The sequence below is a fragment of the Phyllostomus hastatus genome, unplaced genomic scaffold (assembly GCF_019186645.2).
Source record: "Phyllostomus hastatus isolate PE091 unplaced genomic scaffold, TTU_PhHast_1.1 phas_scaffold_317, whole genome shotgun sequence".
Taxonomy (NCBI): Eukaryota; Metazoa; Chordata; class Mammalia; order Chiroptera; family Phyllostomidae; genus Phyllostomus; species Phyllostomus hastatus.
In genome coordinates, this window is record NW_025334023.1 from 14,326,414 (window position 1) to 14,347,964 (window position 21,551).

Sequence of the window (21,551 nt, forward strand, 5' to 3'; positions counted from 1 at the left end):
AGCTGTTTAAAGTGACATTAGATATAAGTTTACACTGAAAAATGAGAAACACATTTAATTATAACTATTGGATTTTAAAGAAAAATGAATTTTTGTCATAAAGTAATAGATTTGAGTTAATAGTTCATCTGCTTCTTTGTTTGAAAACTTTAAGTGTGTAATACCTTTAAAAAATAGTGACTTAAGTTAAAAGGGTTATAAAAGTACTATGCTATTTTTACTTGGTCAATTTAATTTTAAAATACCTGCATTGTTAAACAAATGCAGGTATTTTAAACATTTTTGAGTATTCAGATTTCAAAAGCCTATGTTTTACATGGTGATTAGATTTTATATAAATTGTGAAAGAATATTATTTCAAATGATAAGGGACTTTCCAAAGTTTATTAATATGTAAACAAAATCAGTTTATTTTTCCCGGTGATTTTTTTAAAGGAGAAAAATGCCTCACAGGGTGCTTTTTTCTCCAGGTTCATTGTTGGGAAGGAGGAAATCCCCACACACTCTTACTCACCAGAGACGGCACACGCAAAAGTGGAACAGAAGACAGAAAGACAGGAGGAGAAGTCAAGAGGAATGCACGTCATTGCCCTAGTCAGGAGGCTTGTGGATTCAGTGTGAGTTCTTTATCTTGGTATTTTAGCATATTTCATCTTTTTTATATATTTGTACCATGCCAAGGTATTCTTGTTTTTTTTTCTTAGGCGACAATAATATTTTTTTTACCAGAAATTGTGCAGAATTTTATAAAAGGCACACGATGGCAAGTGAATATTGTTTATTACTTTGTCCAGGACTATGGACCATCCAGGACTATAGCCTTTAAATTAGGTTTATATGAAACTGAAATACTTTTCTACTGCAAACCAGGTGGACTTGCAGGAGGCTGGAATGGGGAACATTAAGAACAATGAATACATGCTAACCCAATGTGTCAGGTGTGCAAAGGAGAAAGAAAAGCCCTGAGAGATTCAAGAAGATGCAGGAATAATAAGGAACAAACTTTAAGTATGGGATATTTTGTAAGAGTAGACATTTTTAGGGCTTTGGAAATAAAATAAATATTTATTATATAAAGAAGTCTATATTTCATACAAATAATCCTTTATTTGTATTTCAAGTATAGATATTTAAGAAAATAAAGTTAATGACTTAAAATTAAATCAACCAATTAAAATAATCTTGGTAGTGATGTTTTAGAGAATATGACCTAGTAGACAATATAGAAAGTTAGGGGATCAGTTATGGGAACCTGAGGCCCTTTAAGAAAATCAGAAGACCTATGTTTGACTCTTATTTTGCCCCTGCTGGCTTTGTGGCTTTGATTTAACCACCTGTATTCCAAAGCCCTCATGGGTTACCTAGGGTTAATAATCTCTATCAAGGAGTATTGTGTGCTTTAAATGAAGTAATATACAACTTGCTTCCCATACATGAGCACAGAGTAAGTGCTCAGATTTTTTATTGAATTTAAAGACTTTCTCTTCATTTCAGCATACACTGCATACAGAAGCTAAGAGGAAAGAAAGGAATAATAGATGGCAGGAATAATTGTGGTAGTGATCTTATTAAGCAAGTTCAAAATAGTTAGGAGTTACCTCTGTGGAAAGAAGGGAAGGGGATTCCTCTTAATGGGCGTGGTGTCAACAAGAATTGCAGGGGAATGCAGAGAATGTGTTCTGTGGGTGAATGGTGCCCTGGTGTTGGAACTGATCAGGTCATGGCAAAACTCGCCCACTGGTGTGAAAGCAGACGCAGGATAATACAGAAGCAAAGCATGTAATACAGGAGGAAAGGGGTAGTTCAGGACTTAGGAAGCTGTTTTAATAAAAGTGTAAGAAAAGAGTAAATGACAGCACAGTTGATACCAGAATTTAACTTCACCAGCAAAGAGAGTTAATAATTTGTGTAGTTCTGGTAGTAATAGCTGAGAAATGTCTTTGAAGAGGACACTTAGGTATATGAAGAGTGATGGTTTACATAGGCAGTTCTTCACACTTTTGTCGAGTGATTCACACCTTTAATCACTCGACAGCCGTACACAATCAGGTCTGTTATATCATTCTAATGGTGCAGAGCTCTGGTCGACATGCACTACCGCTGTCACCCCTGAGTGGTAAAGGCTGCCTGTGTACTCCAGCCACAGTGCAGAATTGAACTTCAGAAAAGGTCTTGCTAAATGGAATTAGAGAGAATCAGATCTTATAAATGGAATTAGAGAGATGTGGAGCTGGAATATTGCTCTATGAGTAATTGTTAAAAGTAGGAAAGGACTAATGTTCCATCCACGAAGCTAATTAACGAACTACAGTCTGAAAGAGTTACAGAGACTGCTCTTCAAAGACAAAAGGGGAGAGCTAAACCCATATTAGATGTTTTAGTTACTTTTTTATGCCTGTAGCGAATAAATGGTGCTGGAGTCACATACCAAATCGTTACAATGAGTGTGTGTTGAACGGTAGTCCTCCCAGCAGAAATGTTTATTAAACACTAGAGGACTAAGTGCTTTACAGTGAAATTACAAATAACCTACTTTTAAATTCCCCCATGATTTATATCTATATTTATTTTAAAAATGGAATTTTGAATTCTAATACTGTATCATGTTTCTTTTCCAGATGTTTTCTCTCAAATATAATTAAGTATAAATTCCTGTAACCTGAACACATTCTCACTATGATTTTTGCTCAAGTACTGACTTCATGGATGATTTATGAGCATTATACTCTACAATAAGTGATTTAAAGCTTCTAAAAGATTTGGAAGAGTAAAGAGAGCTATATACATATTTCTGATATTTAGTCACAGATATTTACCAATAGGGCTTTTCTGTTCCACATTCAGATGTTTTGACTACAGTCATGTATTTTATACAGTGTATCAAATGGTGAGCAGCAAAGAAAAAATGTCTTTTATTTTTGCTTCTGTATGTCCTAAGAAACCAAAAGATATACACATTTAGAAACAAGTAGGTAATTTTTTCTGCCTTTTGGTTAGAGAAGTTTAAGCATATCTGCACACACACACACACATTTTCATTATAACTGGGTGTTTGCTTTAATTGCAGATGTAAGCATGGACCAAGGCATAGATGTTGCAAACACTATGAAGATAATTGCATCTCTTATTGCATTAAAGTAAGTATATAAAAGTATCTTTGGTATTAACCACAGGGAATATGTATAGAAAGAACTTATTTATTAAAACATAATTTCAAAGGAAAAGAAAACATTGATAATAATTGCTGTCATTCTTTGATTTGAAGAATAAGGTTTGTGAGGTGTAGATAACAATTTAGCCTAATACTCACTGAATCTTTAGTTAAATAATTTTAAATCTTGCTTACTTAAAAATTAGTGTGAAACTTATGAAATGGAAGAGTAGGTGAAGCAACAACAACAAGAAAGACAGAAAAAGGAAGTCATTAAATTTTGCACTTTGCAGTGGGTCCTCATTAGAGTACGTGCTCGAACGAGGCCCCTGGACTACACTGTGTGCCGTCAGGCCAGCAGTCACACGCACACACACTGCACGGTCGGGGACGGTGGAGTTTAGTTTTGGACTTGACAAGCTGTTACCTTTTTTAAAGCATGGAGTGTCACTAGAGCATGTACACAGTTACTCTATATTAAGAGAGCTTGCCACACCCGCTGGCATAAATTCCTTACTCCCTAATATATTAGTGTACTGGCATGTCTGTCCCTACCCACCCCCAGCCCATGCATGCCGTCTCCCAGCCCCTTTACTTCCAGCTCTGAGAAGGAAGTTATTTTCATTGCAGTTAGTCTGGCACAGATGGTACCACCTGCTACGGGTTCTTTTTGGGTGGTACTGTAGTGATTCTGATGATTTAAAAAGGTGGTTCTTTCTTACAATGTCTGATCCCTCCTCAGTTGATGGTAAGAACAGAGTTGTACGATACCCTAAAAGACAGCCTCTGCACCATCTCTTGCGAAAGGGGGGGCTGTAGCACATTAGAGCTTCCTAACATGAGGGCCTGCGGCCTAGTGTTGATGGTGGTGTTTGCCTAAGCCAACACTTTACCTTTGGGTCCCCAAAGCTATGACCAGGGATTAAAGCAGTAGAGTATTTTTTTCAGTTGTGCAATGGTTTCTGATGACACTCCTTCCAAATCTGATTTCCTGCCCCACTTTTAAAATGGCAAAAAAGCAGAAAAGCATCATTGCTGGCAGCCTCAGAATCTGCCAGCCCGACGGTCCCTGGAGAGCTGTCCCTCCAACTGGACATAATCCTGCTTCAGGGGGAGCCTCCGATAGGGGACTAGGAGAAGTGTCTGATTAAATCAGAAGCACTTGAGACATTTTGAGAAGAGAGGACATGATATTTTTAAAAAAATTATATGAGAAAGTTCGTGAGAATTACTAAGCAGTGAAACAGTGTAGCCTTTCTTTCAAGTGTGTACCACTGCTGTAAACTTGGTAATTTGTGTTTAAGTTGGAATATTTTGTCCGTGAATATAAATTTGGAGATGTGTAGGTGAGGAATTTATACCACAAATATAGTAAAATATTTTGACAGTGTACTCATTATTCCATGGACTCAGTTACACCACATGGTAAATCATATCCCTGAGTAAATAATCATATGAATTACATTCCCCTCAGCTCACTATATTTCATTTACACTGACTTTTTATTACTTCCTCGTACCTGCCAATCTCATTGTTGGTGTTGTGCCTTCTGTCCAAGCTCCCTGAAATGTTTTTCTCATGTTAGCTCCTTTGCTTTTGTGTCTATTGAAATGTCACATCTTCAGTGGCTTTCTCTTACCACTTAATGAAGTCTTCCTGTTAATTTCTCTCCTAGTGCCCTATTTCCTGTAGAACATTTGTGGTAACCTGTAATTATTTTTGTTTATATGCTTACTTATTTATTTTCTCTTCCTCTAATGAGCATGAAAGCCTCAATGAAGGCAAGAACTTTGTATCTTTCTTGCTCCTTTCCCCCAGCATCTAAGGGTAATGCTTGGCACATAATAGGCATCCAGTGGGTATTTCCTGATTAGATAAAATGGTGACTGGATAGAGGAATGAATGGCCTCTTAAAAACCACATGAAAACATTGAACATAAGTATGACCTTGAATCTTTAGGTTAATATTATACAATTATCAATGGAAAGATTTAAGTGTGAACATTTCATGCATTAAACTAGTATACGTAGTTTCAGTTAAGCAAATACATAGTGATTTATACTAATGATTGGACAATTTAATTTTCATTTTTTATTAGTTATTAAATAGTTTCAGGTAGATTAGTGAGTATTTCTTCATAGTAGTTTAGTCTTTTTTCTTTAAAAATAAAAAAAGGCTGCTACCTGGAAGATAAAAACCTGACCTTTGGAACTTAGCAGACACTCGCCACTCAGAGTATAGGTGCTCCAGCAGGGGTGACAATGGAGACTAGGGTCACAATGTATTGTCTGAATCACGTGTAAAATGCTGCTCTTTTTGATAGCACTTGTTTTATGCTTATTGGCATTTCTTAGTCTCTCAGTGTGAACTCATATCTAAACTTCATTTTCCTAAACACGGAAGTGAAACCGACCAGCACCAGTCACCCTCTCTCTGTCCTGTTTTGCACTATACAAATAGTTGCGGGGAATATGGGGAAACGTTGGTAGCAAATATGGATTTGTCGCAGATTTGCTTTGTCAGGTTTTGTTGAGTGAACCTTGAAGCTGCCATTCCCTAGAGATATTTTAGCCTGACCCATTTGGGCACAGAAATAAAAACCTAAATATAATTACTTCTTTTCCTGGGAAAGTCTTTTTTTAAAAAATATTTTATTTATTTATTTTTAGAGAGGGAAGGGAGGGAGAAAGAAAGAGAGAGAGAAACATCAATATGTGGTTGCTGGGGGCCGCGGCCTGCAACCCAGGCATGTGCCCTGACTGGGAATCGAACCTGCCATGCTTTGGTTCGCAGCCCAAGCTCAATCCACTGAGCTATACCAGCCAGGGTGGAAAGTCTTTTAACCTGACCATTTAAAACATTGATACCAAAGGTCTAAACAAATAAGGAAATTATCTTTTATCAAAAGAATCTCTACTCATATTGATGAGTAAGAGGAGTTTCCAAAAGGATTTGGTTTTGTTAACTGTATTTTTTAAATTTCAGCGCTTTTGTTTCTAAAATTTTCAGATGTACTTTAGAAATTACAAATCCTGGTTGTTGTCAGCAAAATGCCAAGCAGTGGAAGTTTGGTGCATAGATAAGCTTGGCTAGTACTTGTGAAACTTTTTAAGTTTTTGTAAATCAAAGAAAGTATATTTACTGCAGGTTTTCCCCTCATTTTTAAGGTAATTATTTTAAAATTGAGGTTTTAAGATTTAATTTTGAAACTGGCTGTGATATGTACTCGTGTTAATTTTTTGAATCCTGTTTTGATTCCAAGACAGTAAAATTCAACTATCAAACTTCAAAATTTGGTTGTAAATCAGAATCTCCTCCAATTTTCCCTAGGGTTTCATCAGAATGTTCAGCGTGGGGTACTTGATCCAGTGCTGCCTCCGAATCCCCTCTGCATTTAGGCATCTGTTCACAAAGCCATCCCGGCTACTCTCTCTCTTCTACAACAAAGAAAATTTTCAGCTCGGAGCTTTTCTGGGCTCTTTCGTTAGTATATACAAGGTATGGCTTGCAGAAGAGGGAAGAAAAATGGGAAATAAATAACATAGCTAATGTTAGAATGTGGTTTAGCCATCACTCATCTATCATTTTTTTAATGCTTCTTTCCATAGTATTGATATGCATCTATATGTATTGGGAATTAAGGCTGGGTAAATTTCTTCTTTTAAATGTTACTTAATATGCTTGAAAGTACAGACACACTTGCATTTATACATAATATTAAAGATTTTTAGACTCATTTTATTTTTTCAGTAACATGCACTGAGAAAATATAAACTTTAACACTTCTAACATCAAAAGTGATATTACTATACCTGGTCTACCTATTTTTCTTAATCATATTTAGTATCTGGTTTTAATTTAAACATATTTCAAACCCCGCTAGCTGATGACAACTACTTGATAGAATCAGTATAATTTTCTGTTGTAAGTTATATACAAGTAATGACTTATTTTCCCTCTTCCACTCACTATTCCTACGACACCCTCTCAGGTAACCAGAGTGAACATTCTTCTACCCTGTTCTGCATGTTTCTGTAAACATACCCACATGTATATAAGCACACACCTAAACACGTATTTGGATATCATTCACCACACAGTACTTTGCAACTTTAAATAATCGCCTTTTGTTTAATGGGAATTACTAATATATAAGTAGTATTACTGACACATTAAACATCTGAAATTTATATTCTAAATCTAAATATAGATTCTTCCCTAGCTGGTGTGGCTCACTGGATTAAGTGCCAGCCAGTGAACCAAAGGGTGGCCTGTTCGATTCCCAGTCAGGGCACATGCCTGGGTTATGGGCCAGGTCCCCAGTAGGGGGTACTTGAGAGGCAACCACACATTGATGTTTCTCTCCCTCTCGTTCTCCCTCCCTTCTCCTTTCTAAAAATAAAATAAGTAAAATTTTACAAAAGTGAATGAATGAATGAATGAATGAATGAATAAAAATGGATTCTAAGTAAATGTGATAACTAACATTGACCTGTCTGCATATATACAGAGACACACTTTAAACTCAAAATTAATGCTGGAAAAAATTGAATTCTGGCATTATTTTGGTTAAGATGGTTAGGTATCATTTCATGTACAAGTTTACTTATAAAAGATAGTTATTCACATTCTTTTTCATTTCTAATTTTATAATGTTTGTATTTATTCTTAACATAAACTCTTACGTGTTTACATGTAGACTGTCTCCAACATTTTGCTCAGGTTGGTTATTCTCTACCATCTAGCATATCTCAGAGCCTGTTTTTACTTTTTTTTGTTTGTTTTTACTTCTGTTACTATTTCTTTGCCTAAGTAATTCAAACTAATGGTATTACACTAAGGAAAATACAGCTGGGCCAGAAAATCTCTTCAAGAAATATTCCTGCAGTGTATTCCAAAGCTGTAGGTAATTTTTTTTAAAAAAAATTATCAATGCCTTTAGCATCTTCATAAGAATGTAGTCAAGAGGACAAATATACCTTGTTTCTTCCGTGTCTTCTTGGTGAACCGACCTTTTTTTCATTTTGTAATGTTCCTCTTTCCCTGGTGATAGTCCCTGTTGTGAAGTCTCCTATGTCTGATGCTAATATAGCCAGTCCAGCTTGCTTCTGATTATACTTGTGACAGTATATTTTTTTGTCCTTTTATTTGAATTTTTCTGGGTCTTTGGTGTAAAGGCTGGTTTCTTTTAGACTCCATATAGTTGGTCCTTTTTTTTATCCAACTTGATAATCTCTCTCTTCTAATTGGTATGTTTAGACTGTTTATACTTAATGTATTTATTTGTTATAGCTGAATTTAAATTTACCTTCTGGCTAATTGTTTTGAATTTATTCCATTTTTTATTTTGTTTCTTTTTTTCTTTTTCTAATGGATTTTTAAAAATATATTCTAATTTTTTAAATTAATTTTTTTGTATTTTTGTAGTGTCCTCACTGTAGTCTTATTATTTACACCTCTTTTTAAAATTTAGTGATTACTTTACATTTATAATAAATGTTTTTAATACTGTTATACCACTTCATTATAGTACACGACTCTTACAACACTATAATTTTGATTTCTCCTCTCCATTTTTATGCTATACACTTATCTTTTTCATAAGTAATAAACCCCACAATATAATGTTATTCTTTTTATTTTGGATCAGGAGTCAGAAAACTGTTTCTGTAAAGGGCCAGATAGAAAATATTTTAAACTCTGTGGATGGTACGACCTCTGTCACAACCACTCAACTCTCTGTTGTGTGAAAGCAGCCAGACCATAGACAACACCTTAGTGAATGAGCATGGTGGTGTGCTAATGAAACTTTGTCACATTGTAATTAGAATTCTGTATACTTTTTACATGTTGCAATTGTGTTTATTTCTGTCCTTTAGAAGTGTAGAAAATGTTCTTAGCTCACAAACCATATAAAAACAGATGGCAAGGCAGAGTTGGCTAGTGGGCTGTAGTTTTCTGACCACTGCCTTAGACAGTTGTAATTCAGTTTTACAGCTGTGAAACATAAGAAAAATATGTTATCTTAATTTTACCATTTCCAGAGCTTTTCATTTCTTTTTACAGATCTAATTTTTTATCTGGTATTATATTCCTTCTGCGTGCAAAACTACCTTTAACATTCCTGGTAGTGCAGGTTTGCAGGTGAATTTTCTCAGTTTTTGTCTGTCTGAGAGAGTTTTTATTTCACCTTCAAACTAAAAATTATTATCTCTGGGTGTAGAATTCTGGCCTGACAGATTTGTGGTTTATCCAGCCTTTTCTCCTTGTTAAGTGGAAGTGATACTTTTTCCCAGCATTCTACTCGTAGGCAAAAGTAGAATCTACAGATTCATTTTGAAGAATCATTACAATAAAAATATTATGGATAATTTCTTAATAAAGCCTATCCAAAAAAGTAACTTTATAACAAGTTATCATTTATAATTATCCCAATCGTGTATTCAGTTAGATTTAGAGAAGATCACCAATTTGCCTCCAAGGTCAGCATAGCGACTCACTCATCACAGATGTGACATGCTTTTTCTGGAATGAGACAGCTAAAGTCATTGTGTTTTCTTCCTGATGCAGGGTACCAGTTGCTTCCTACGCTGGATCAGAAACCTGGATGATGAACTACATGCTATTATAGCTGGTAAAGCAATGATTTAAAAAGGATTATTATTGCATCAATCAGTGGTTGAAATGAATCAGATATAGTTTCCAAATTCATCTGATTTCTTTTGTATCTTCTTTTCTCTGTAATAGAATCCCTGTTGAGGCACTAGTCCACCCATTTTATACTTGAGAAGTTTAACATATCAAAGCACTCTTGCCATCTGGTGTTTTGAGTTGGCAATAGAATGACTTGGGTATCTGCCCTCCTACAGGCCAGAAAGCCTAAGGAATGTGTCCCCCGCAAAAATGAAGTTTTAAAATATAGAGGTGACTGTGGTACAATTTTAAGTACAAATAGATTTCTTAAAATATTCTGTTTTTACCAGTGGTAAGTGGCATATGTTTTAATAATCTTTATTATATTTTAGGAATGTAAATAATTTTATAAAAACTAAAGACATTTTTCTACAATTGCATGTATGGACTAAAGTTGGACAGACAACTTTTCAGATGTTTACTGGTAACTTTCCTACTATTAGAATTCTAGGCCTCCTCCCACCTTGGTTTTCCATTGACAAAATGAAGGTGGTAATAGGGAAATGAGTGTAATGATAGCACTAAAAATAATTTGAGCTGTTAGGAGAATAGATGAATAATTATTTTCACTTAAAATTAGAAATGAAACCAATAGTCTTTAAAAATTATTTTTGAAAATCATTATGTTTGGCAAAATCACCACTGTTTTTAAAGTTAAATTTAGAATGTGATATTTCTTAACGTGTATCAGGACTGTTTGTTCCTAACTCTGAAGGTCAATTTTCTTAATTTAAAAATGTGTGATAATAAGAACTCACCCATTTTAATGTCATCAAGTATATTACTATCCCTGATTTTGATGTAACAAAAGGCACCATTATAAATAAATTCTTATTTAAGCAAATTGACATTTCCAAATGACTTAATAACAAAGGACATACTTCAAGATCTGATGAGTTTTGCCTTATCTGTTTCAGGATTTTTGGCAGGAGTATCAATGATGTTTTACAAAAGCACAACAATTTCCATGTATTTAGCTTCCAAATTGGTGGAGGTAAGCAAACATTTTTATCCATGTACAGTTGCAAAGGATATATAGCTTTTAAGCTGCTTTAGCAACAAATACATATCCTAATTTAAAAAGCAAATTCTAATCTTATAAAAGTACTTACAAAGTTTTGCAAAAATAGTTCCCCTCTTTCGTCCTCTTTCTTTGTGTTATTTTTAAATATACATAGATATAGAAACATAATATAATTAACCCTCATGTACCCATTACATAGCTTCAACAGTTATAGTATTTGACCAGTCTCATTTTATCTATACTGCCTCAACCTCTCAAGTACTGATGTATTTTAAAGCAAATCCCAGACATAGTATAACCTCATCCATAAGTAACTCAGGGTAAAGACCCCTTAAAGAATAAGGCTAATGGATAAAGACTCCTTAAAAATAAATCAACATACTAACCAAAATATACCACAATGCAATTATCATACATTAAGAAAAACCTAGTAATTCTTTAATGGTATCACATAACCAGTTAGAATGTACATGTTCACTGATTGTCTCACAAAAGTCTTTTTGTAATGCCTTTGTTTTAATCAGGATCCCTCTCTCTTTTAGTGTATAATACCATAGTTACCAAGCCCTTCTTTTTACCCTTGCCAGTTATTTGTTGAAGACCTAGGTAATTAGCTCTATGGAATTTTCCACATTCTGGGTTTTGCTGAAAAACCCAGAATGTGGAATGGCACTGTCACTGGTAGTGTTAATAACATGATTCTTTAACTGTAAATTCCTATAAACAATTAGATTTGGAGGCTTAAGCAAATTAAGTTTCAATATTTTTTGAGGGGGAAGAGTGTTGTGTTGCAGAAATACTTCATAGTTGCTATGCGTGAATTCCTATTGCATCACTTTAAGAAGCACAGAAATGTCTGTATTTTTTTCTTTTTGTGGTGCTAAGGTTGATCAGTGGACTCAGTAGTGATAGACCCAACATAAGGTTCCCCATTAGCCTTTTTTAAAAGATTTTATTTATTTATTTTTAGAGAGAGGGGGAAGGAGGGAGAAAGAAAGGGAGAGAAACATCAATATGTGGTTGCCTTTCACATGCCCTCTACTGGTGACCTGGTTGTAACCCAGGCATGTGCTCTGACTGGGAATCGAACTGGTGACCCTTTGGTTCGCAAACCAGCACTCAGTCCAGTGAGCCTCACCAGCCGGGGCAGATTCCCATTAGTCTTTTTTTCCTAATTATTTTATCAGCCATTGCTGATCATTACCAGAAATTATTTCATTGAGGGTTATACAATGGTCATAATCTATTATTAAGGTTTTTTTGCATTTTATTAGTGGAAATTTTTCTAGAAAGAACTTTCCCTTTTCAACTGTTTGGTTACCCTAAAATAGTTTGTTTGCTAAGTCATAATAAAATGCTTGATTACTTCCCTTTGTTTACCAGTGTTCAGAATAAGTTAGTCCCTAGTGTCCTGCAAAGTTGACCTACGAGTTTTTATTTTCTAAAGTGTCATATGAAATCATGATTTTAACATATTTGCTTTGTTTCAACCAATTGTAGTCATTGTGGTAAATGTCCCCCGTCTTTGGCCGTGAGAACCTCTTAAAGTTGACTTGTTTCTTTTTCACATAATACCAGCATGTGTGAGAGCTTTCTTGCTTTGTGATAAAACAAGATATTCCAGGTTCATCTGGGACATTTCCTGCCCCCGATGCAGAATCAATCAGCCTTTTCTCCACCAGCCCCTAGTTTCTGGTAGAAAACAGCATTTGAAAACTCGCATTGCGGGCTAGAGGCTTTTTGCTCCCAGTCTAGTCATTGTTTCTGGGCCCTTCCAGTGATCGATCAGAGCTAGAGATGTTTGTCCTCTCATTCTTTTTAGAGAAAGAGAAAACGATCAAGTGCATATTGGTGTTTCCAATTCAAAGTTAAGATTATACATTTTATTTAACTTATTTGATTTTTAAAAATTTTTTCTCACTGCAAATTTGTGTTCCTAATGACATTTAGAGAATTGCACATTTGCCTTGTCCCACTGTGTGTGTGAGAGAGAGAGGGAGTGAGGGAGTGCAGAAAGAGAACTTTTTTTCAGTGTAGTTGCTGCAATTGGAAGCCATTGGAGTGTTTTAAGAATGGAAATAGTGTGATTTAATTCACATTTTAAGAAGAACGCTCTGGCTACTTCATAGAGAATGTATTAGAGGCAAGAGTAGAAGCTGGGAAAACAGTCTCAGGCAAGAGGTAGTGGCTTGTGTCAGGACAGGTGCAGAAGAAATGGAGAGAAGTACACAGATTTAGCGTGTTTAGGAAGAAGACTTCCTAGTGGAGAGGAACAGTGGAATGAGAGAAAGAAAAATAGCCCCTACATAGCAAAAATGTATTTTTTGACACTAAGGGAATCCATTATTGAGATCTAGTTTATAAAAGGTGTGTTTTACAGCTGCTTCCCTAAATGGCTAGAGGTTATTTTAATTTTTTTTTATCCTTACCCAAGGGCATTTTTCCATTGCTTCTCTTGAGAGAGAGAGGGAGGGTGAGGGAGAAACATCCATTGGTTGCCTTCTTGTAAGCCCCCCTGACTGGTGATCAAACCCGCAACCTGGGTATGTGCCCTGACCAAGAATCTAATCCACGACTTTTTGGTCTGTGGGGCACCACTCCAACCAGCTGAGCCACACTGGCCAGGACAAAATGGCTAGAATCATTAAAGCCAAACAATGGTATTGCTCTTGAATCAATAGGCCATATTTGATCTTACCAAAGAAGCTTATATATAAAATATGCTTATAAAAATATTTTTAAATATAGGAAATTAACAGTTTAAATTTACCATGTCCTTTTGGAATTAATTACTATGGTATAAAAAGCAATCATTTCTCTATGATTGAAGTTAATTTTATATTAAAATGCTGTATTACCACATAATGAATATTAAATAAAAATCAGCTGTACAGGGAACTTTGTTCTTTGAAAAAATTATTTCCAAGATATATTTACTGGGTATCGATTATGTTCCCATTGCTGTGCTGGGTGCTGGTAAGCAGGTAGAAAGGTAGGATGTGGTTCCCTCCCTTCATCAACACAATGTAGTTGTGCTCTGTTGTAGGAAGTAATTACTAACACATTTATTCTGTATATCAGAAGATACTTGTTTCATGCAGTGTTTCTGTTACGCCATCGATCACACTCAAGTTGCGTTTTCATCAACACAAATGTGCTGCTGTGACACATCTGTACCTTGTCATGTACAGTCACATTACATTCAAAGTAACGGCCAGAGTTTGCCTTGTTTCCTGAGCAAACTGTAATTCTTAGCCCATATCTTACAGATTGAAGTTAGTTGTACATTAAAATGCTATATTATTACATAATGAATATTAATTAAAAGTCAGCTGTATAAACCACTCTTTTCATGGAAAAAATTATGTTATGCTCTTTATGAACCACTCATCTTCTTGAATCTCCCACCACCGTATTGTAATATCATGCTCCAGAAAACCATTATGTTCTGTCCTTGTAAATTAGCTCACTGTTCCACATACATACTGTGTGCTTGCACCCTGCTTGTTATCCCTGCTTTTTCTCTCTTATTCAGTTGTTGATCCTATGCCTCTTAGAAGGCAACGCTGTTAAAAGAGTGGTCAGTAGACTAGACTAGTCCATGAACTGTTACCAGCTGATGACAAAGATAGGTAGAGATATTGAGAGTAAGCATTTGGAAACTTTTATAGCAATTTGAGAGTAATTTGTCTTTTGACTATAATAGTGAAAATCAGTTCAATTTTGTGTTTTTTAAATTTATCTTTTTAGTAATTTGTTTTTATTATAAAAGTATCAAGTCATGGCAACTAGACATTTTAAAAAGTGATTTTTTTGTTTGTTTGTTTTCACTGCAGATGGTTTGAGAAGCACTACTCAAATGTAGTCATTTCTGAAATTGTCCCTGGTCCTAGACCTAGCAGTTGCTCTGTCCTCTGGGGAGCCAAAATGTATTTATTAAATATAAGTTTATATACACATATACAGACACGTATCTAATGAAGTTAGAGTGCATTAATTATTTATGTTATACACTAACCATCTTTACTCATTTTCAGATCCCTAGCTCCTAGCATAGTACCCAACATATGGTTAAATTAACCTCATTAAATATTTAATGTGTGAATGAATAGGTCTAACAGTGAGTGGAGGACCTAAGCATTGTGCAAAAAGCTCTGAAGAGTAAATGACACAAAAGAGGTAGAAATAAAGTGCTGCTGAACTTGACAGACAAGTATTGTTACTGGGATCAGGGGTCCAGGGTGAGGGGAGGGGTGAAAGGGAAAGGCTGGCATGGAAGGCTGTTGTGGACGATGCAACCTGGGATTTGAACTCTGAAAAGGATGATTAGGATTTTGGAAAGTTAGGAAAAAATAGTGGTAGATAGGGAGCATACTGCTCAACTGCATTGTTAATGCTATTTAAAGTTGTTTTCTTTATATATCTCACATTATGCTTGTTTTGCAGACACTGTATTTCAAAGGCATTGAAGCAGGAAAGGTTCCATATTTTCCCCATGCAGATACTATCATCTATTCCATCTCCACAGCAATCTGCTTCCAAGCAGTAAGTATAGCTTTTTGAAATGAGAAGTAGAATTATTTGTTTCTAATGTACATTGAACCAATGAGGGAAAAATAAAAACCTGGGAACGTTTTTATTTATTACATTTCATGCTTTTTTATTTTTAGCAAGATAGTTGGCAAGTTTCAAGTCATTAAACATTTTATCTTAATGGGCCAGTTCATGTTTTATGAGCACAACAATTTTTAGGTTTAAACAGAGTGCAATTTTTATAGGTAAACTATTACTTTAGTGTATTGGCTAGAATGGTCCAATACAACTGTACTTTTTTTAGAAAAACGTACCATAAGCATAAATAAGAATAATTGCATTTCCCAGTGTTACTCAGGCAGTGAGGAGAACAGTCATATTCTCACTTAAAAGAAGCATTGTTCAGTCTCTTTGAATTCTGTAATTATTATTGAAGCTAATAGCACTAGGGCTGTTGCAAAGTTTTGGGGACAGCTTTTACTTGCACTTTCTCACAGTAATGCTGCCAGCTGTCTAATGGGTATTCAGTAAATACTTCCTGATAATGACTTAATTAACTAATTATTATTTCATAGGCAGTATTCTTTTTGAAGGCACATTTAGAAAAACTCTTATATTACCAAGTTAAACATAAATACATGTTTTTGTTATTATTGTCATCACTGTTGTTTTTAAAATATAACAAGCAATAAAAATAGAGATAAAACTACTCTGTTGCCTAAGACTGCTGATGATCTTTGCTGTTTACTAAAAGAAATCTAAAGTTGAATACTCTAATCTTAGGCTGTCATGGAAGTTCAGACTTTGCGACCATCTTACTGGAAATTCCTTTTAAGGCTCACCAAGGGCAAGTAAGTGACTGAGATGTTCTAATGATCAGATAAAAAGAGCAAGATTTTTTTTCCATAAGCAAGTTTTTTAATCTTTTTGTCTCTGTAGGGGAATATTCTTTTCTTGGTAAAGTAGAATTTCTAGATATAAATCAGTTTAAGACTAACATGGGGCATTCTTTTAATGAACCTTATTTTGACTATTTTCCCCTATATTATTTTAGATATTTTAAGTGTTCTAGATTAATATGTTGATTTGCAACAGCTAATTAGTTGCTATATAACATAATTAGATTTCACTTTTAAAATCTTTGATCTTTTTGATTAAAAATATTAAACAGATTCATAAGAAATCATGCCTAAACAATGAACTGATTTACATTTTAGAAAGATAATTGTATTCTTTTGCCTGATATTGTAAGCATACTTTCCTTTGTCTTTATCATCATGTTCTTTATTGTTGTTAGCACTTTTGATGTTAATCTAATTCTTCAGGAGGCAGCTTGACCTACTTTGGAGTAGGACAGTCCTGGGTGTGACTTCACCTCCAACACTGTTAGCTGCGTCACTGGTGGGAAAGTTGTTATCCTCATGAGTCTCAGTATTTTCTCTCTACCATGAAATAGTAGTACATACTTTGTATGGTTACAGAAAAATTGAGATGTTTATGGAAGCACTTAGCATTTAATAAATACTCAGTAAAGTGTAGCTGCTATTAATATTACTGTCATTAATAATAATAATAGCAAACAGTTGTATAGTGCTTACTGTGTCCAAGATATGGTTTTATGATACACACATATGTACACACATGTACACAAACAACATCCATACATATGTATTTAATCCTTAAAATAACCACGAGATAGGTACTGTTAATGTCCCAGTTTTACACATGAGGAAACTGAGATGCACAGAGATGTTAAATAGCTTCCCAGAGTCACACAGCGGGGAAACGATGGCCCTGGGACACGAGCCAGGCAGTCTGGCTTTGGATTCTTTGTAGCCATGACACCATGTGTTCTTTTTGTTTTTTTATTATTATTATTTAATCATTTATTTCCTTGTCATTTCGTTTTTCACATTAATGAGTTTAACCAGTTGGAAGCAGGTTCACTTTGGAAAGAAACAAAAAAGGCTCTTAGAGTAATGGTGCTGGCTAATGAATGACCCACAGCCAATGTCACTCTGCTGCCTTCCCTGGAGAGCAGATGCTCACAGTCAGGCACAGAGACGCAGGTCTGTCCGGCACGTTAGCTGAATGTGTATCTTTTAAAAACTTTACGTCTCTTAGGTTACGTGATGGGTAAAATGAGGGTGTTAACTCTGTTTTGTCATTAGAAACTTGAAAATCTCTTTGTTGTCTGCCCTTTAATTATTAAATTTTTGTACATTTGGGTATGTTTTCTGTTGGTTGTAAGACATTAAAATCACTTATGAGAGAAATTACATTGACTACCTTTGCCTCATTGGTAAATGTTAGCTCATTTGTTGTTTCTTAGTTTCTTGTGAGTTGACCCACCAGAAAAATTGTCAGGAACATATTTTTCTGTTTGGCATTATCTATTAGAAAAGATTTGAGATGATGACAGTAACCCCTGGGGTTTCTGACTTGGGATCAGTGTCTCTCTAAGAAAGTACGGGGCAGGGATCTGGAGGAGGACCATCAGAGTGACTCTTGAATCTGCCAGTGAGGCTGTTACCATGTCTGCCTTTCTCTTTCCATCTCATGAAAGATAAGTCAACTAGAGTAAACCATCTCATTTTATAAACTAAATGCTTGTTTACTGTGTCCTCTGTTTTGCAGATTCGCTGTCATGAACCGAAAAGTCCTTGATGTATTTGGTACGGGTGCATCCAAACACTTTCAGGATTTTATCCCTAGATTGGACCCAAGATACACGACTGTACCACCAGAGCTGCCCATCGAGTTTTCCTGAAGATGACTGTAATTTATTAATGTGTCTTAATGTTCCATTATTTTATCTTGAAGAGTTAATTATGTTGAACACAAAGAAGGGGTACCGAGCTTGAACTTCAGTGTTATTTCAATGAGAGATGCTCATTTTGTTTGCTTTTCTTACCAATCAGAAATACAGAAGCTTTGTAGTAAGATGTTGCTTAATAATTAAGCTCCCTCTGTAGCCAGAATCTGATTCTAGATGACTGTAGTTGTTGACATGATGATATACTATTGATTAAATTATGTGCACAAGCAATATTAAGTAATCTATGTAAAAAATAAGATATACTTACAGTTACTTTAAACAATGTGTTTAGTTCATTCCAGTATAATCTTGGTTAAAGCTAAGAAAAATTCTCCACTTTAGGATACAGAGGCTCACGGGTACATGGATTCGCTCTGTATTTTTTTTTAACTTTTGAATTGGTAATTTTAGTGGTGAAATGTTATGGGTATGAATTAACTCTTCACAGACAATGCTGCTTTAGTATAGAGCAATTTAAGTGGCCGTTCATACTTCAGGGATTCAGAGACGGGTCTCTCGCTGTTCAGATGAACCCCGGGCATCCGAGCTCTTCTTCCACCGACACCTTGATCTCTGTCCGAGGTGGACTGCGGCTGTGCAGCTTGGGGAGCCTGTGTACTGACGGCAGGTTGGGTGCAAATGGGAATTGACACAGCTGATAAAGTTGAAATGTATGTTTTAATCTTTTGCAGAAACATTACACTTGAATATTTAAAAGCAAAGGAAGTTACTCTTAAACCTCCTGTAGTTTTATTATGTTTGTTTGCATTTACAAGGACTAAATTTTTCATGGCTAAGTTTGTGTGCCATTGTTGACTTAGAAGGGATCAGAATTCTATGGAACAAAAGTAGTTTTGACAGGTTGGCAGTTTTGTTTCCTCACAAATCTTGGCACTTATACAGTAGCTGTTAAAACAGCTAAAAAGAATATAACAATCCAGTAGTTGTATAAAAGTGTGTATACAAACTTTTTTTAGTGATGTATGAAAGCAACATCACTAATTGCATTCAGTTTCTAGCCTCTTTTCAAAAAATCATTGTCACCATTTTTACTCCTATTAGAATAAAAAAGTGACAACATGTACTCACTGCTGATTATGGGTTAGTTCAGGACACCTGTGATTGAAATATGGTCACTCTTGAGAGCTTTTCAGGGAAAAGGTATACTTTTCTAAGTTAATCAAAGGCTTAAGTGGTGTGATGTCTACAGTTAATGTTACATATAGGGATGATGGTATATTTTTAAATATAATTTTGTTGCTGAAAAGTTTTAGGCCATTGTAAATTAATTATGCTGTAGAACTTGTGTTGCAAAAGAAGTACAACCCAGACTTTAAAAATGTTTAGTTCTGCATATTTGATTTCATCAAGCCTTATACGCTTCTGTTTACATGTAATCCTATCCTAGGTTGTTATGGCGAACTGAAACCCAACAAAAAGACAGACTCTGGTACCATGGTAACAGGGAGAACCACTTTTAATTTGTTCAGAGTTTTGCATTGTGATTAACTTTTTAGAATTGACTTGTCTATTAAGCAATACTGTTAAAGGATAGTTTTATTTCAAGACTTCAAAACTGATTAATAAATTAAGTTTTAAGTTTTTATTCACTGGAATCAAAATGATGGTTAGCACTATGTTTCCTTTTAAAACTGGAGTGTGACAGCAGGGAAGGCGGCACTGCGACCTGTGCACACTTCCTCACTGTCCTGATGTAGAAATTACGTTTATAGTATTTTCCTGGCAGGTTAAAAGAAAAAACATTCTAATACGTAAGTTATTGTTTTTATTGACATTAAAGGTTATGATATTAAAGACAAACCATACTAAAATTTGATGAGATTGGTAAAAGTTTACTAGTCAAAAGGTGCAATTTCTGTGATTTACTTTTTTATTTTTATTTTTACAAACTACAGTCATCGTTTATTTTATATGAAATATAAATACCCATCTCACGAAGCAGGATACAGTAATGAGTGGATAACTTGAATGACCACTTAACTAATTTGCACTGGTGAACAGAGAAATGCAGCTTGGTCTCGTGGGGACAGACTGCACAGGGCAGCTGTGTGCGCGAACACGGAGGAGGTGCTCTGCGTTCCTGAAGACAATGCCAATGAATATCTGTCTACCTCTAACTGATCAGGTGTCGGCTGACTACTCAGAGTCATAAATAAAGGCAAATAGATGTCTCCATTCCAAAACATGTTTTTAGTCCATTTATACACTGAAGAAATTCTGACTGTGGTAAGCTTCCACCAGAACTGATTGTATTAAACATCAATAGCCCCCTCGGTGTTTCTTACATCTTTATGTGGGTTGAAAAACAGGGCGTAGAGGTAGTCAGGAGCACTCCAGTTGTTTCATCGCCATTTCCTGTGTTAATAAAATCCTCACGTTAGTATCAACCAAGTAGAGACTGAAGTTACAGGATAACAAATTGTCTCAAATCTTCTGGATTCTTACCAGTTAGTTTTTTTTTTTATCAGAGTTTAAATTTGTTTTCTTATTTATTTCTGAATAAAACCTTTGGTTCAGTTATCTTAAATTCATGGTTACCTCTGTAACTTTGTCTGTGATCTCTAAATATTGTCGTCACTCAGTTGACACCTAGTTTATTTTTTGCGTCCATGGTTGTTTGGTCAGTTGTTATTTAATTTAAAATTTTATTTTTTTATTCTTTGCTCTCAAATTTTATAATTTACTTCCTAAAATGAACATGTCTTGTGTGATGAAACCCAAATTGGTCAATTGTCACACAGTATTTTTTGCTGAGCTTGAGTGTTCGTCCTTTTGGATTTTGTCGAGGCCAACATTTGATTGAGTTGTTTATGCTGGCAGAATTGCCTCTGCTGATATTTTCCCACATCCCTGAGTTTCTAAGTCCTCTGCCAGGGCACAAAGAAAACCAATTTCCTTTCCCTTCCAGGAGCTGCACCCACTTGCTTATGTCACATCCTCCTTGTGGCAGGGCCCTCTGGGCAGGGTCCGAGTGCACGTGCCCACTGGGAGCAGTGCCCCTGTTCTTGCTGCCTTTGAATCTGCGAAACCACCAAGTTCATAGTCCCTGAACTCTTCTTGTGATTTATTTGTATTGGTATGAGTAGAAAGTACTTTGACAGAGCAACAAAGTCATCCTTACATGGATGGTGTTGTGCTCCACAAAGGCAAATGTATTCATTTCTGAGTTGTGACTTTGCTCAGATAAATGATAAACTTTATTTCCCCTTACACCTTGATCTGCTGCCGATTATCTCCTCATATTCATTTTCAGATAGAGAATTTTGAATATTGGAAATGACTGACCAAGAAAAAAACAGTAAAAATGTAA

At 35.3% G+C, this 21,551-nt stretch overlaps 1 protein-coding gene across 2 annotated transcripts in view; it reads left to right on the top strand.

Annotated features, from left to right (window-relative positions):
* TMEM135 (transmembrane protein 135) overlaps positions 1 to 20,424 on the top strand; it is a 237,548-nt gene extending 217,124 nt beyond the window's left edge. The window contains exons 8-15 of one of the 2 annotated variants that reach the window (XM_045818189.1): positions 471 to 617; positions 3,068 to 3,137; positions 6,483 to 6,650; positions 9,723 to 9,786; positions 10,763 to 10,839; positions 15,316 to 15,414; positions 16,186 to 16,253; positions 18,040 to 20,424. In XM_045818189.1, the coding sequence (XP_045674145.1) occupies positions 471 to 617; positions 3,068 to 3,137; positions 6,483 to 6,650; positions 9,723 to 9,786; positions 10,763 to 10,839; positions 15,316 to 15,414; positions 16,186 to 16,253; positions 18,040 to 18,172 (826 nt within the window). In that variant the 3' untranslated portion in view covers positions 18,173 to 20,424. The remainder of the gene's footprint in view (positions 1 to 470; positions 618 to 3,067; positions 3,138 to 6,482; positions 6,651 to 9,722; positions 9,787 to 10,762; positions 10,840 to 15,315; positions 15,415 to 16,185; positions 16,254 to 18,039) is intronic. The other variant, XM_045818190.1, reaches the window with a different exon arrangement.
* Positions 20,425 to 21,551: the final 1,127 nt, after the last annotated feature.